The following is a 14,600-nucleotide window of genomic DNA, read 5'->3' as shown; positions in this document are numbered from 1 at the left end:
TTAGTACATGCTAAACGAACAATTGGCACCCTGCTCTAATACTCTTGCCTGGAAAATCCCAGGGACGGAGGAGCCTGTTGGGCTGCAGTTCATGGGGTCACTAGGAGTCGGACACGACTGAGCTACTTAGCTTTCACTTTTCACTTTCATGCATTGGAGAAGGAAATGGCAACCCACTCTAGTGTTCTTGCCTGGAGAATCCCAGGGACAGGGAAGCCTGGTGGGCTGCTGTCTATGGGGTCGCACAGAGTCGGACACAACTGAAGCGACTTAGCAGCAGCAGCAGCAGCAGCAAATGAACAATGAAGGGTAGGGATAGGACCCTACCAGGGTCCTATTTGGTCCCAATCAGGGATCCAGGCATCAACCAAGGATTAATTAATAAAAATTCCATGGGGATTTTTATATTTAAAGAGAGCATATTGAGCAATACTAAACTGAAAATACAATCAAATGAGAAAAAATTTTAATTTGTTACTATTTGTGGGGTTTAATATATGTGGCAAATTCTGAGTTCTCTATTCAAAGAGAACATTCTGACCCATAGAATCTGAAGGTGATATGAAACAATAACAGATTTGGATGCTCTATTGTCCTCTCTGTCCTAGACTCCCTTGTGATAGGCTTCACTCATTTTAAAAACTGCAACTCAGGGAGGTACCAGATCAAAGTGTCCATAGAACAAAATATAGCCCATTTTCTTATCAGAAAAAGACCAGAGACCGTGGCCTCATTAGCACTGAGTTTTTACCCACAGAACAAGCAAAGTTCTGAATCATCACAATTACTTAACAAATGTCTTCTGTTAGGCTGAAAGTTCTTTTTTTATAATATATATTTTTATAAAATTCTGATATAATTTATATAGAAATTTTCAATATTTCAGTTTCTATTAATTTGGCATTTATGATCATGCAAATCTCTTTCTTGATTTCACCTTTGCATCATCTACAGTAAAGCAAATTAAGAAGGTATATAAAGTATACATAAGGTAAGTATATAAAAATATAAGGTTTAACCTACCATGAAAAGGATTATTTCATATGCATTCAAGTGAAGCTGAAATGCTAACCATGCATTATTTTAATTTCTCATGATAGCAAGGACATACAGACTACATCTAGAAAATGGGATACTGCATGCAAAGTCTGTAAATTACAAAGGACTCTACAAGCGCTGAGAAGCCCTGATGTTTACCCTGTAATGAATGAGCTTTTGCCCCAGTCATATGGGGAAAGGTAGCTGAATAAGAAAAGTCATTAGTCATTGTGAGCCTTTGGGACAGTCACTGATGCCTGTTTTCTCTTCTATAAAATGAGAACATTTGACCAGTTGAGCTTAAAATTCTTTCACACTTTAATGTTCTATAAGTCAGAGAGTTTTATTTATGAAGAGCAGATAATTTCAAGGAGAATAAAAGCCATGCAGAAAAAATTAAAATATTTATTAATATCATAATAAGTACCAAAATTTTAGAAAAGTCAATTAAAAAATATAGGAATTTGGAAGAAGGATAGATGACTGTTAATGTGGAGTAGGTAAAAATGATTTTAAAAGATGACGGACTGGCTCTTGAAAATAGGATAAGATTTGTATGGAGGAAGTAGATGTTATGAGCAAGAGAGAAATATGGCAAATGAACAATGTACTATTTGTCCTTGTGTTGTAAAGAACTTGCCTACCTTAAGGAAAAGACTTCAATTGGGAAAACTGAAGAAAAAGACTTAAATTGGGAAGACTTAAAAGATAAAAAGGGCCCTAACAATAGGGAGTTTTTGGATATGAGGCTAAGGAATATGGATTTTATCGAATTAGTAATGGGCAGTGGCTGGAGATTTGAGTCAAAGAATAATAAAAGGAAGAAACATTTCAAAAAGATGAATGAGGCACTAGCATGCAAAGTAAACTGGAGAGGAAACTAGAGCCATGAGTTGGGAAGACCTTCCCTTATAAAAGTGAGTGGTAGGGCTTCCCTTGTGGTCTAGAGATTAAGAATCCACCTACCAATGCAGGGGACACAGGATCGATCCCTGGTCAAGGAATACCCCACATGCCTCGGGGCAACTAAGCCCGTATGCCACTTGCTTCTTTCTCTTTACGCTTTTAAACTATTTCTTCCTCTTTATGCTTTTAAACTACTGAGCCTGTGTGCTGCAACTACCGAAGCCCTTGTGCCTAGAGCCGTGCTCCACAACAAGAGAAACCACCACAATGAGAAGCCCATGCACCACAATTAGAGCGCAGCCCCAGCTCCCCGCAGCTAGAGACAGCCCACGTGTAGCAGTGAAGACAGCAATGCATCCAGAAGTAAATACAATTTTCTAAAATGAATGGTAATAAAATTACTAGTGTGAATGAAAAATATAGAGAATGAGGAGGCTTTCTGGGGGAAAAAAAAATCAAAAGAACTTGACCACTAATCAGGTATAGATACTATGACCAGTAATAGGAAAATCAGAAAACGAAGTTAGTACATTTTTGTGTGAGAACAAGATAAGTTTGAATTTTGAAATTTTAATTCTAAAGAAAGTATAGAAATATCCTGAAGGCGATTATATATATTTGAGCACAGTGGAGGCTTGAAGAAAGATAAAAAAGAACAAGAATGAGACATGGGAAAATGCCCACTCTCAGAAGGTAAAAAGAGAAGCCTAAAAAGAAGATGAAGAATGACCGGAGAGGAAGACAGAAAAAAGAATCAATATAGTGTTAACTATAAAAATATTGTGCTGCTGCTGCTGCTGCTAAGTCGCTTCAATCGTGTCCGACTCTGTGCGACCCCATAGATGGCAGCCCATCAGGCTCCCCCGTCCCTGGGATTCTCCAGGCAAGAACACTGGAGTGGGTTGCCATTTCCTTCTCCAATCCATGAAAGCGAAAAGTGAAAGTGAAGTTGCTCAGTCGTGTCGGACCCTCAGCGACCCCATGGACTGCAGCCTACCAGGCTCCTCCGTCCATGGGATTTTCCAGGCAAGAGTACTGGAGTGGGGTGCCATTGCCTTCTCAAAAAATATTGTGACAGATGAGAAAACTATGGAAAAATCTGAAAGAATTAAACACATCATGTTGCATTTACAATTCATGGTTTAATGGCAAGTGAAGCTTGATAAAAGCATAAGGAGGAAAAAGAAGCAAGAAACTCAGATGATTATAAATGTAAAAATTTAACATTGTAATATAACTGTAGAGAAAAAAACCCTAGGGTGGTCAGTGTATCCAGATAAAGGATGGGCCGTGAACTTATCTCTGTGGGAACTTTCCTTGGAAATTCATCTTCTACTCCAAGAAGGACACTAGAACACTGTACATCATCTCATATTTTGCAGTTTCTGGTACATTGTTGGTGCTCATTGTAAATAGCCTGGAAGGACACGGGAGAGAAGAGAGAAGGAAAAGAGGAACGGAGAATGAGAGGAAGAAAAGGGAAAAGAGAGGAGAGAGGGAGAGATGAAGATAGGAATCCAAAGGAGACTGACTAGGCAAATAACGGAATTTAAAACATTACGTGAGAAGAGAATAGATGGAACAGCATGTGGTAATGGATGCTAACTAACCTATTATGGTGGTTGTCTTGCAATAAGGATTTCCCTGTAGTTCAAAGGGTTAAGAATCTGCCTGCAATGAAGGAGATCTGGGTTCGATCCCTGGGTCAGAAAGATCCTCTGGAGAAGGGAATGGCAATCCACTCTAGTATTCTTGCCTGGAGAATCCCGGAGCCTAGTGGGCTACAGTCCATGAGGTGACAAAGAGACAGACACGACTGAGCGACTAACATATATAACATATACAGCATCAAATCATTATGTTGCACACTCAAAACTAATCCAATATTATATGTCAATGATACCTCAATTTCTAAAAAACTATGTAATAAACTGAATATTTGAAGGTGAGCAAAAGAAGCATTTTAGAGGGACAGATCTGAAAACACATGAAGACTGTCCTATGGAAAAAGGATTACATTATTTTGTGGCATTCAGTTCAGTTCAGTTCAGTCGCTCAGTCGTGTCCAACTCTTTGCAACCCCATAAATCGCAGCACGCCAGGCCTTCCTGTCCATCACCAACTCTAGGAGTTCACTCAGACTCACGTCCATCGAGTCAGTGATGCCATCCAGCCATCTCATCCTCTGTCGTCCCCTTCTCCTCCTGCCTCCAATTCCTCCCAGCATCAGTCTTTTCCAATGAGCCAACTCTTCACATGAGGTGGCCAAAGTACTGGAGTTTCAGCTTTAGCATCATCCCTTCCAAAGAAATCCCAGGGCTGATCTCCTTCAGAATGGACTGGTTGGGTCTCCTTGCAGTCCAAGGGACTCTCAAGAGTCTTCTCCAACACCACAGTTCAAAAGCATCAACTTTATAGAGCGTTTTGATAATTACTATCAATTTAAGTGGCATATACTATCTGACCCAACAATTTCATTTCTAGGAAAATATTTCATCATGTACATAAAAAGGTATGTAGAAGCATATTCAAAGCAATATTGTATAGAATAACAGAAAACAAAAATAAAACCAGAAATTAGCTTATAGCTACCAACAGGGGACTGGTTATTGAATAAAAGTATTTACAACAGTACAAGAATAGAGCTATTAAAAAGAATAAGATTGATCTGTACGTGCTGACATAAAAAGTTGTCCGAAGATTAGACTAGTTATTGCCTGTAAAAAACTAGATTGAGAAGAGAATTTTCTCTTTCCTACTGTTTGAATTTTTCTTTTAATAATGTGAGAATGGTATTTTTAATTTCAAAAGGGAGAATAAACTAAGTTGCCAATTGTAAGGGATTCAAAAAAAGGTTGAAAGGTTACTTGTTGAAGTGTTTGTAGCAGACATTTATAAATCAGATTAAAGTTTGACTAATGGACTTTGGGGATCTGCCTATTCTAAAATGTTATCGTTTTAATGACATGTAAACAAAGGAGCACTCACCATGATTTAATGCATCAGAGAGGCCAAAGATAAAATGGAATGGGCATAAGCCAGTGGTTTAGTCACTGAGGTAGGACTCTGACAGTAGTTTTGACACCAGCAGAGCCCACTAGGGTCCCCAGGAAAAGTGAGATGGAATCTAGGTAATCAAACAAGATATAACCTCTTCTTTTGTGCTTAGTCTAGTTTTGCTTGCCTAAGGGGGCCAGATGCAGAGGATTAGAGTTCCTGGTTCAGACCACTGCACCCAACACCCCAGTCTGGTACACCATATGGAGAAGCACTGTGCACCATATCTCAATCCAAGATGACGACAGTGTAAAAAAATATGATAGTTTGATTTAAACTAAGATCTAGGAAAAACATGCATGTTTGGAGGAAAACATCAAGAGAACCATAATTAAGACATAAGCAACCGCTACTTAACATAGCTCAGTACTCATGGATCTATTAGATGTTTTGACCAAGTTCAGTTCAGTCACTCAGTTGTGTCTGACTCTTTGCGACCCCATGAACCCCAGCATGCCAGGCCTCCCTGTCCATCACCAATTCCCAGAATCCACCCAAACCCATGTCCATTGAGTCGGTGATGCCATCCAACCATCTCATCCTCTCTCATCCCCTTCTCCTCCTGCCAAAGACAGTTCTAAAAGCCAGTTTTCACTCATTCAGACATGCTACTCTCTTTTAGTGCAAAATTTTATGTGAGGTACTGTGTTTTCCCTAGTAGAGAGGCTCATCTTAAAATTGAACTTGGTTCAATTTCCCACTCAGTAATTAAAAAGCAGCCACCCTGCCATTTTCTAAAATAACTTCATTTAAAAATTATTTATTATCAGTACCTAACTGGTTCCAAATAGGAAAAGGAGTACGTCAAGGCTGTATTTTGTCACCCTGCTTATTTAACTTCTATGCAGAGTACATCATGAGAAATGCTGGGCTGGAAGAAGCACAAGCTGGAATCAAGATTGCTGGGAGAAATATCAATAACCTCAGATATGCAGATGACACCACCCTTATGGCAGAAAGTGAAGAGGAACTCAAAAGCCTCTTGATGAAAGTGAAAGTGGAGAGTGAAAAAGTTGGCTTAAAGCTCAACATTCAGGAAACTAAGATCATGGCATCCAGTCCCATCACTTCATGGGAAATAGATGGGGAAACAGTGCAAACAGTGTCAGACTTTATTTTTGGGGGCTCCAAAATCACTGCAGATGGTGACTGCAGCCATGAAATTAAAAGACACTTACTCCTTGGAAGGAAAGTTATGTCCAACCTAGATAGCATATTCAAAAGCAGAGACATTACTTTGCCAACAAAGGTCTGTCTAGTCAAGCTATGGTTTTTCCAGTGGTCATGTATGGATGTGAGAGTTGGACTGTGAAGAAAGCTGAGCACCAAAGAATTGATGCTTTTGAACTGTGGTGTTGGAGAAGACTTGAGAGTCCCTTGGACTGCAAGGAGACCCAACCAGTCCATTCTAAAGGAGATCAGTCCTGGATGTTCATTGGAAGGACTGATACTAAAGCTGAAACTCCAATACTTTGGCCACCTCATGTGAAGAGTTGACTCATTTGAAAAGACCCTGATGCTGGGAGGGATTGGGGGCAGGAGGAGAAGGGGATGACAGAGGATGAGATGGCTGGATGGCATCACTGACTCGATGGACGTGAGTTTGAGTGAACTCCGGGAGTTGGTGATGGACAGCGAGGCCTGGCATGCTGCGATTCATGGGGTCGCAAAGAGTTGGACACGACTGAGCGACTGAACTGAACTGAAAGTTTCACAAGCATATGCATCAAAGTAGTACTGTTGTTCGCACCTACTAGGAGGCTCTGGAGTTTTCATTTTTTATTTGTTGGAGTTAAATTAGAATAGTCTTGATGAAGGGGATATGTGTATACTTATGGCTGATTCATGCTGTCGTACAGCAGAAACCAACACATTGTAAAGCAATTAACCTCCAATTAAAAATAAATTTAAAAAAAGATCCCTCCCCCTCAAAAAAACTGGAATAGTCTTTTGCACTACTAAAAATGTCTGCAAGACTTTCCTGAGTGTCTGGTGGCTAAGAATACATGCTCCCAATGCAGGGGGTCTGGATTTAATCCCTGGTTGGGGAACTAGATCCCACATGCTGCAACTAAAGATCCTGCATGCTGCAGCTAAGACCCAGTGCAGCCAAATAAATAAATAAAATAAATACATTAAAATGTCTGCAGATGCAAGAGATATACAACAATTATTTAAACCATCATTGATATTTAACTCCAATCAGAACCCAGAAATAAACCCATGCACCGGGTCATAGATTAATGGTCAATTAATCTGTGACAAGGCTTCCCTGACAGCTCAGCTGGTTAAGAATCCACCTGCAATGCAGGAGACTGTGGTTTGGTTCCTGGGTTGGGAAGATCCTCTGGAGAAGGGATAGGCTACCCACTCCAATATTCTTGGGCTTTCCTTGTGGCTCAGCTGATAAGGAATCCTCCTGCAACGTGGGAGACCTGGATTAAATCCTTGGGTAGGGGAGATCCCCTGGAGAAGGGAAAGACTACCCACTTCAGTATTCTGGCCTGGAGAATTCCTGGGTTGCAAAGAGTCGGACACAGTTCAGCGACTTTCACAGCTTCACAATCTATGACAAAAGAGGCAAGACTACACAATGTAGGAAAGACAGTCTCTTCAATAAATGTGCTGGGAAAACTGGACAGCTACATGTAAAAAAATGAATTTTTATCATTCTGTAACACCATACACAAAAGTAAGCTCAAAATGGGTTAAAGACTTTAAATGTGAGACTGGACACTGTAAAACTCCTAGAGGAAAACATAGGCAGAACATTCTCTGACATAAATCACAGCAATATCTTTTTTGATTGCTCTCCCAGAATAATGGAAATAAAAGCAAGAATAAATGGGACCTACCTAAACTCAAGGACTTTTGCAAAGCAAAGGAAACAACAAAACAAAAAGACAACTCGCAGATTGGGAGAAAATATTTGCAAATGATGTGACTGACAATGGATTAGTCTCCAAAATTTACAAAGAGTTTGTGATGTTTAACAGAATCAAAACAAACAACCCAATCCAAAAACAGGCAGATCTAAAAAGACATTTCTCCAAGGAAGACATACAGATGGCCAAGAGGTACACGAAAAGATGTTCAACAGCGCTATTAGAGAAATGCAAATCAAAAATACAATGAGATATCACCTCATGCCAGCCAGAATGACTATCATCAAAAAATCCACAAACGATAAATGCTGGAGAGGGTGTGGAAAGAAGGGAACCTTCCAACACTGCTGGTGGGAATGTACATCAGTATGGCTACTATGGAGAACCATATGGAAACTCCTTAAAAACTAAAAATAGAACACCATATGACCTGGCAATCCCACTCCTGGGCCTATATCCAGAGAAAAATATGATCTGAAAGGATATATGCACCCCAGTGTTCATTGCTCTATTTATAGCAGCCAGGACATGGAAGCAACCTGAATGTCCATTGACAGAGGAATGATTAAGTCCAATCAGCATAAAAGCTAATTCATGCCCCAAAATAATAAAGATAAGCCTTTATCAGCTAGGTCTATATCAGTTTACTGAATCAATATTTTGAAAAAACACAATCTTGTTGAAGTACACAACGAACAGTTCTCTTTGAAAGATATACTCAACTGTATCTTCATCATCGGGTATTTGTGTGGAGGGACACATTGGTTTTTCTGCCATGTCAGACTGAAGGAGCTGAAAACAAAGGAGCAAAAACCTTAAAAAGATGAAAAGACTACATTCCTACAATATAATTTACATCAATAAGAGAATCCAATATAGACATCATCCCAGATTTTGGCTTTCAGTCCATACTATTGACCTGTTTTAAATTATGGGTATTTTTCTAGTTAGGCTTCTATATAATAAAGAATATTATATATAACATTCAACATAACATACAGTAATATATTTAATCATAAACACACAAAAAGCATCTAAAGAAAGGTAAACTCCATTTTGAAATCAAAAGGACACAGTTCACTCTTCTTTAAATGACTCTCTGGTCATGAGAACCAGAAATAGGAAATTTTGCTTTTCTTTCTCCCCCTTTTTTTTTTTTCAGTGTAGTTACCATGGACTGTAAACCCGCCAGCCTCCTTGGCCCATGGGATTCTCCAGGCAAGAATACAGGAGTGGGTAGCCATTCTCTTCTCCAGGGGATCTTCCCAACTCAGAGATTGAACCTAGGTCTCCTAGTTCAGATTCTTTACCATCTGAACTATCAGGGAAGCCCATAGTTAATTTACAATATTATATAATTTCAAGTGTACAATAGTGATTCGATATTTTTATAGACTCTACTACATTTAAACTTATTGCAAAATAATGGCTATATTTCCCTGTGCTGTACAATGTATCCTTGTTGCTCATTTATTTTATACATACTGTGTTGGGAAGATCCCCTGGAGAAGGGAAAGGCTACCCACTCCAATATTCTGGCCTAGAGAATTCCATGGACTGTATAGTTCATGGGGTCACAAAGACTCGGACATGACTGAGCAACTTATACATACTACGTTGTGTCTCTGAAGCCTATATCCCTATCTCACCCACCCTCCCATTGCTCTTAAAAAGTGCTAAAAGAATCAGAAAGATGCTCATAATTACTTAACTTTCCATAGTATCTTATCAGCAGAGGCTGAGGTGTTAAGAGTGTACTTATTGAAGGAAAACTGGGAAAGCAGAGCTTCTAAAAATCTAAATGACTCCCATAGACAGGGAACTAAATTAATGATAGCTCTCATTTATGAAGCACTTATTATGCACCTAGCATTGTGCTGCGTGCTTATGCGCTTTTATTTTAATCCCCAGAGTAAATATGAGATATACATATTTTCATCGCCATATGCCAAAAGAGAAAATTCAGAATCAGAAAAATTAAGGGACTTACTTGCTCAAGATTTCAGCTCTGTCACAGACACAGGTCTGAACTGATTCCGAAGCTGGTGTTCTTTCCACTGTCCCCACTTGTGGACTTAATATTCTCTGTCTTTGCAACAATTTGGAATGAGGGAGGAGAGGTACAGGAGAGCACACTGTGCTGATTTCTAAGCACCATTGCCTGAGAAGGACATGCTACCCTACTTTTGAGCACAGCATGAAGATACTGAGACTATGAGGCATGTTTTAAAAGGAAATATTATATATGGGTATAGCAAAGAGAAAAGCAAACAGAATTAAAGAATGATTCTGTACCATGGTCTTTTCACTTGACATATCCTGAGGATTATTCCACTTTAATACATAAATTTACCTCCTTTTTCCTCCTAATGGTAAATAGTGGTTTCTATTACAGATAGTATTGTGTTCTGTGATTTGATTTACTCTGTGCATGTATTCTCAGTCGTGTAAAACTCTGCAAACCTATGGACTGTAGCCCGCCAGGCTCCTCTGTCCATGGGATTCTCCAGGCAAGAATATTGGCATGGGTTGCCATGCCCTTCTCCAGGGGATCTTCCTGACCCAGGGATCAAACCTGCATCTCCTGTAGCTTCTGCATTGCAGGCTGATTCTTTACCACTGAGCCACTGGGGAAGCCCATGGTTTACTCTAGTCTAGTATATATAATGGCACCCTACTCCAGTACTCTTGCCTGGAAAATCCTATGGATGGAGGAGCCTGGTAGGCTGCAGTCCATGGGGTCGCTAAGAGTCGGACATGACCGAGCGACTTCACTTTCACTTTTCACTTTCATGCATTGGAGAAGGAAATGGCAACCCACTCCAGTGTTCTTGCCTGGAGAATCCCAGGGACGGGGAAGCCTGGTGGGCTGCTGTCTATGGGGTCGCACAGAGTCGGACACGACTGAAGCAACTTAGCAGCAGCAGCAGCAGTATAAATTTAAGATTCTCATGTTTCAGTCAGTAAAGAATCCACCTGCAATGTGGGATACCATCTGGAATGCATGAGACCCGGGTTCAATCCCTGGGTCAGGAAGATCCCCGGGAGAAGGAAATGGCAAAAAAAGGAAGGAAAAAATTCTAGAGATCTAATGTAAAGCATGGTGAGTGTAATTAATAATACTGTATTGTATACTTGAAATTTGCTCAAAGAATAGATCTTAAGTGTTCTTCTCCCCCCAAGACACACACACACACACACACAAAATGGTAACTACGTGAGGTGATGGGTATTTTAGCTTCATTGTGGTTATCATTTCACATTGTGTGTGTATATATCAAAACACCACATTATACACCTTAAATATATACAATTTCTATCTATATTTTCAATTTTATCTATATTTAAAGTTTTATAATTTTCAATTATATCTCAATAACTCTGGAAAAAAAGAGAGGATTTTTTAAAAATAAGAGTATCTCTGTGTTACTGCCGACTCTTTGGCAAGTCTGAAGTAGAAAATTTGAAAACTAGAAGTACACATTAACTTGTTTTTTAAAACCTAATTAACGGTACCTTAAACAAGCAGGGGTTTACTTCTCTCACATAAATCTAGAGCAGAAGTTTACAAGGTATAGTCCCTGGGCCCCTGAGGATCCCTGACTCTTTTTCAGGGAGCCCATAAGGTCAACTTTTTTCTAATAATACTAAGGTTAATTTGCTTTTTCCACTGGGTTAGCATTTGCATTGACGGTTCTAAAGCAGTGGTAGATAAATCTGCTTTAGATTTTTTTACTTTACTTTAATCAAGGTAGTAGTGGTGATGGTTTAGTCACTCAGTTATGTCCAATTCTTGCTACCCCTTGGACTGTAATCCACCTGGCTCCTTTGTCCATGGGATTTTCCAGGCAATAATACTCGAGTGGGTTGCCATTTCCTTCTCCAGGGGATCTTCCTGACCCAGGGACCGAGCTCTGGTCTCATGCATTGCAGGGAGATTCTTTAATGACTGAGCCACCAGGGAAGCTCAATCAAGGGAGTGAGTATCCATAAAATATTTATACCATGTGTGATAGCACTCTTGAGTAAAACAAGTTATGTGGCTATGAGAAATAGTAACTCCTTATTTTATGGAATGTCAATTTCAACTGTAAAAACAACTGACAAACACTAGTTTTTTAGGCTTGGTTATTTCTAAGACAGGTTCTTGAAAGTGAATGAAGTGTTCTTTGTAACACGAAGGAAATGAACTGAAAATACATGTTGTAAATGGTAAAATTTGAGCTTTAAGTTTTCGGAGAACTTGTATCTACCATCTTGACAGCTTCCAAATACTTAACAAATTTTCTCAAAAAGATTAGTGATGACATTAACAAATATACATTTTTATATTTTATAGTGAAATATGTCAGCCCTAAATAAACTAAGGTTTTCCAATCTCAGCACTGTAGACTTTTGGAGCTCTATAATCCTTTGCTGTGCACTGTAAAATGTTTCACGGTATCTCTAGCTTCTATCCAGTAGATGTCAGTAGCAGCCCCAAAGTTTGACAATCGAATCTCTAAACATTGCCAAATATTTCCTGGAGGATAAAATCATACCCAGCTAGGATCTACTGAGTTAGGTAACTCAGTAAATAGTTATTTTCCAAATGGCCAATGTGTGACATTACAAAGTCATACATGAGTTCAAGATCCATTGGGGGAATAAGACAGACAAATAGATTTTGGTGGCTCAGACCGTAAAGAATCTGCCTGCGATTAATCAGACCTGGGTTTGATCCCTGGGTTGAAATGATCCCCTGGAGAAGGGAATGGCCTTTGGTAGAGTATCAAAGAAAAATAGTCACAATTATGTGAGAAGACTTATTAAAGGATTCTTTTTTCCAACTAAGTATCTATATGAAGCCAGATTTTCTTCAGAAACATCAACCAAAACAACATATTTCAGAAGATTCAATGTAGAAACAGATATAAGGATCCAGCTGTCTTTTTTCTCATCTTATGGTATTAAAAATACATAATATAAAATTTACCATTTTAAGTGCAGAGGCATTCAGTAATTCACATTTCTGTGCAACCATCAGCTTCCTCCATCTCCAGAACTCTTTTCATATTCTCAAATTGATAGTCTGTACTCATTAAACAGTAACCAGCCATCTTCATCCCACTTCCTGCCCCTGGCTACAACTGTAATTTCTGTCAGTGTCTGTGTTTAACTACTCTGCTGCTGCTGCTGCTAAGTCACTTCAGTCGTGTCCGACTCTGTGCGACCCCATAGACAGCAGCCCACGAGGCTCCCCCGTCCCTGGGATTCTCCAGGCAAGAACACTGGAGTGGGTTGCCATTTCCTTCTCCAATGCATGAAAGTGAAAAGTGAAAGTGAAGTCGCTCAGTCATATCCGACTCTTAGGGACCCCATGGACTGCAGCCCACCAGGCTCTTCCGTCCTCTAGGTATCGCTTATAAGTGGAATCAAACAGTATTTGTCCTTTTGTGACTGAATTATCTCACTTTGAATAATGTCTTCAAGGTTAATCCATGTTGTAGTATGTTTCAGAATTTTCTCCCTTTTTAAGGTTGAATGATATTCCACAGTACACATATAAACACCACGTTTTGCTTCTTCATTCATCTGTGAATGAATACTGGATTTCTTTCACTTCTTGGCTATTGTGAAAATACTGCAACAAACATGGAGATGCAAATATCTCTTTTGAGATCCTGCTGTCAATTCTTTTGGTTATGTATCCCAAAATGGAATTGCTGGATCATATTTTAAGGCTACATTTCAGTTCAGTTCAGTCGCTCAGTCGTGTCCGACTTTTTGTGACCCCGTGAACTGCAGCACGCCAGGCCTCCCTGTCCATCACCAACTCCCAGAGTTCACCCAAACCCATGTCCATTGAGTCGGTGATGCCATCCAACTATCTTATTCTCTGTTGTCCCCTTCTCCTCCTGCCCTCACTCTTTCCCAGCATCAGGGTCTTTTCAAATAAGTCAGCTCTTCGCATGAGGTGGCCAAAGTATTGGAGTTTCAGCTTCAGCATCAGTCCTTCCAATGAATATTCAGGACTGATTTCCTTTAGGATGGACTGTTGGATCTCCTTGCAGTCCAAGGGACTCTCAAGAGTCTTCTCCAACACCATAGTTCAAAAGCATCAATTCTTCAGCATTCAGCTTTCTTTATAGTCCAACTCTCACATCCATACACGACCACTGGAAAAACCATAGCCTTGACTAGATGGACCTTTGTTGACAAAGTAACGTCTCTGCTTTTTAATATGCTGTCTAGGTTGGTCATAACTTTCCTTCCAAGGAGCAAGTGTCTTTTAATGTCATGGCTGCAATCACCATCTACAGTGATTTTGGATGTTTAAAAAAATCGCCAAACTGTTTTCCACAGCAACTGTATCATTTTATATTTCCATCAGTAACACATAGGAGTTCCGATTACTCCACATCATTGCCAACACCTGTACTGTTTTTTGAATAGTAGTCATGCTAGTGTCCGTGACTTGGTACCTCATTGCAGTTTAACTTGCATTTCCCTAATGATGAGTGACACATCTTTTAGTGTGCAGATTGGTTATTTGTATACCTCGCTTGAAGAAATGCCAGTTGAATTCCTTTGCCTATTTTTTTTTAAATGTTCATTTTTATTTATTAATTTGGCTGTGTCAGATCTCAGTTGGGGCATGGTGAATCTTTAGCTGTCGCATGTGGGATCTAGTTCCCCAGACCACCGGTGGAACCCAGGCTGCCTGCAACGGGA

General features: G+C 39.7%; 1 protein-coding gene across 3 annotated transcripts in view; it reads right to left on the bottom strand.

Moving 5' to 3' along the window:
* The window catches only part of SEPTIN14 (septin 14), a 33,648-nt gene extending 19,144 nt beyond the window's left edge, over positions 1-14,504 (bottom strand). The window contains exons 1-3 of one of the 3 annotated variants that reach the window (XM_086374780.1): positions 12,862-13,183; positions 9,877-9,975; positions 8,610-8,678 (exon numbers count right to left, since the gene is read on the bottom strand). In XM_086374780.1, the coding sequence (XP_086230906.1) occupies positions 8,610-8,663 (54 nt within the window). In that variant the 5' untranslated portion in view covers positions 8,664-8,678; positions 9,877-9,975; positions 12,862-13,183. Of the gene's footprint in view, positions 1-8,609; positions 8,679-9,876; positions 10,713-12,861 lie in introns of those variants that run through there. The other 2 variants (XM_086374778.1, XM_086374779.1) reach the window with 2 other exon arrangements.
* Positions 14,505-14,600: the final 96 nt, after the last annotated feature.

Source organism: Bos grunniens, chromosome 25 (genome assembly GCF_055505025.1).
Source record: "Bos grunniens cultivar Pamir isolate PY7600 chromosome 25, Bosgru_T2T1.0, whole genome shotgun sequence".
In the NCBI taxonomy this organism is placed as follows: domain Eukaryota; kingdom Metazoa; phylum Chordata; class Mammalia; order Artiodactyla; family Bovidae; genus Bos; species Bos grunniens.
The sequence above is the reverse complement of the archived record's forward strand: the minus strand, read 5'-3'. Positions and strand labels throughout refer to the sequence as shown.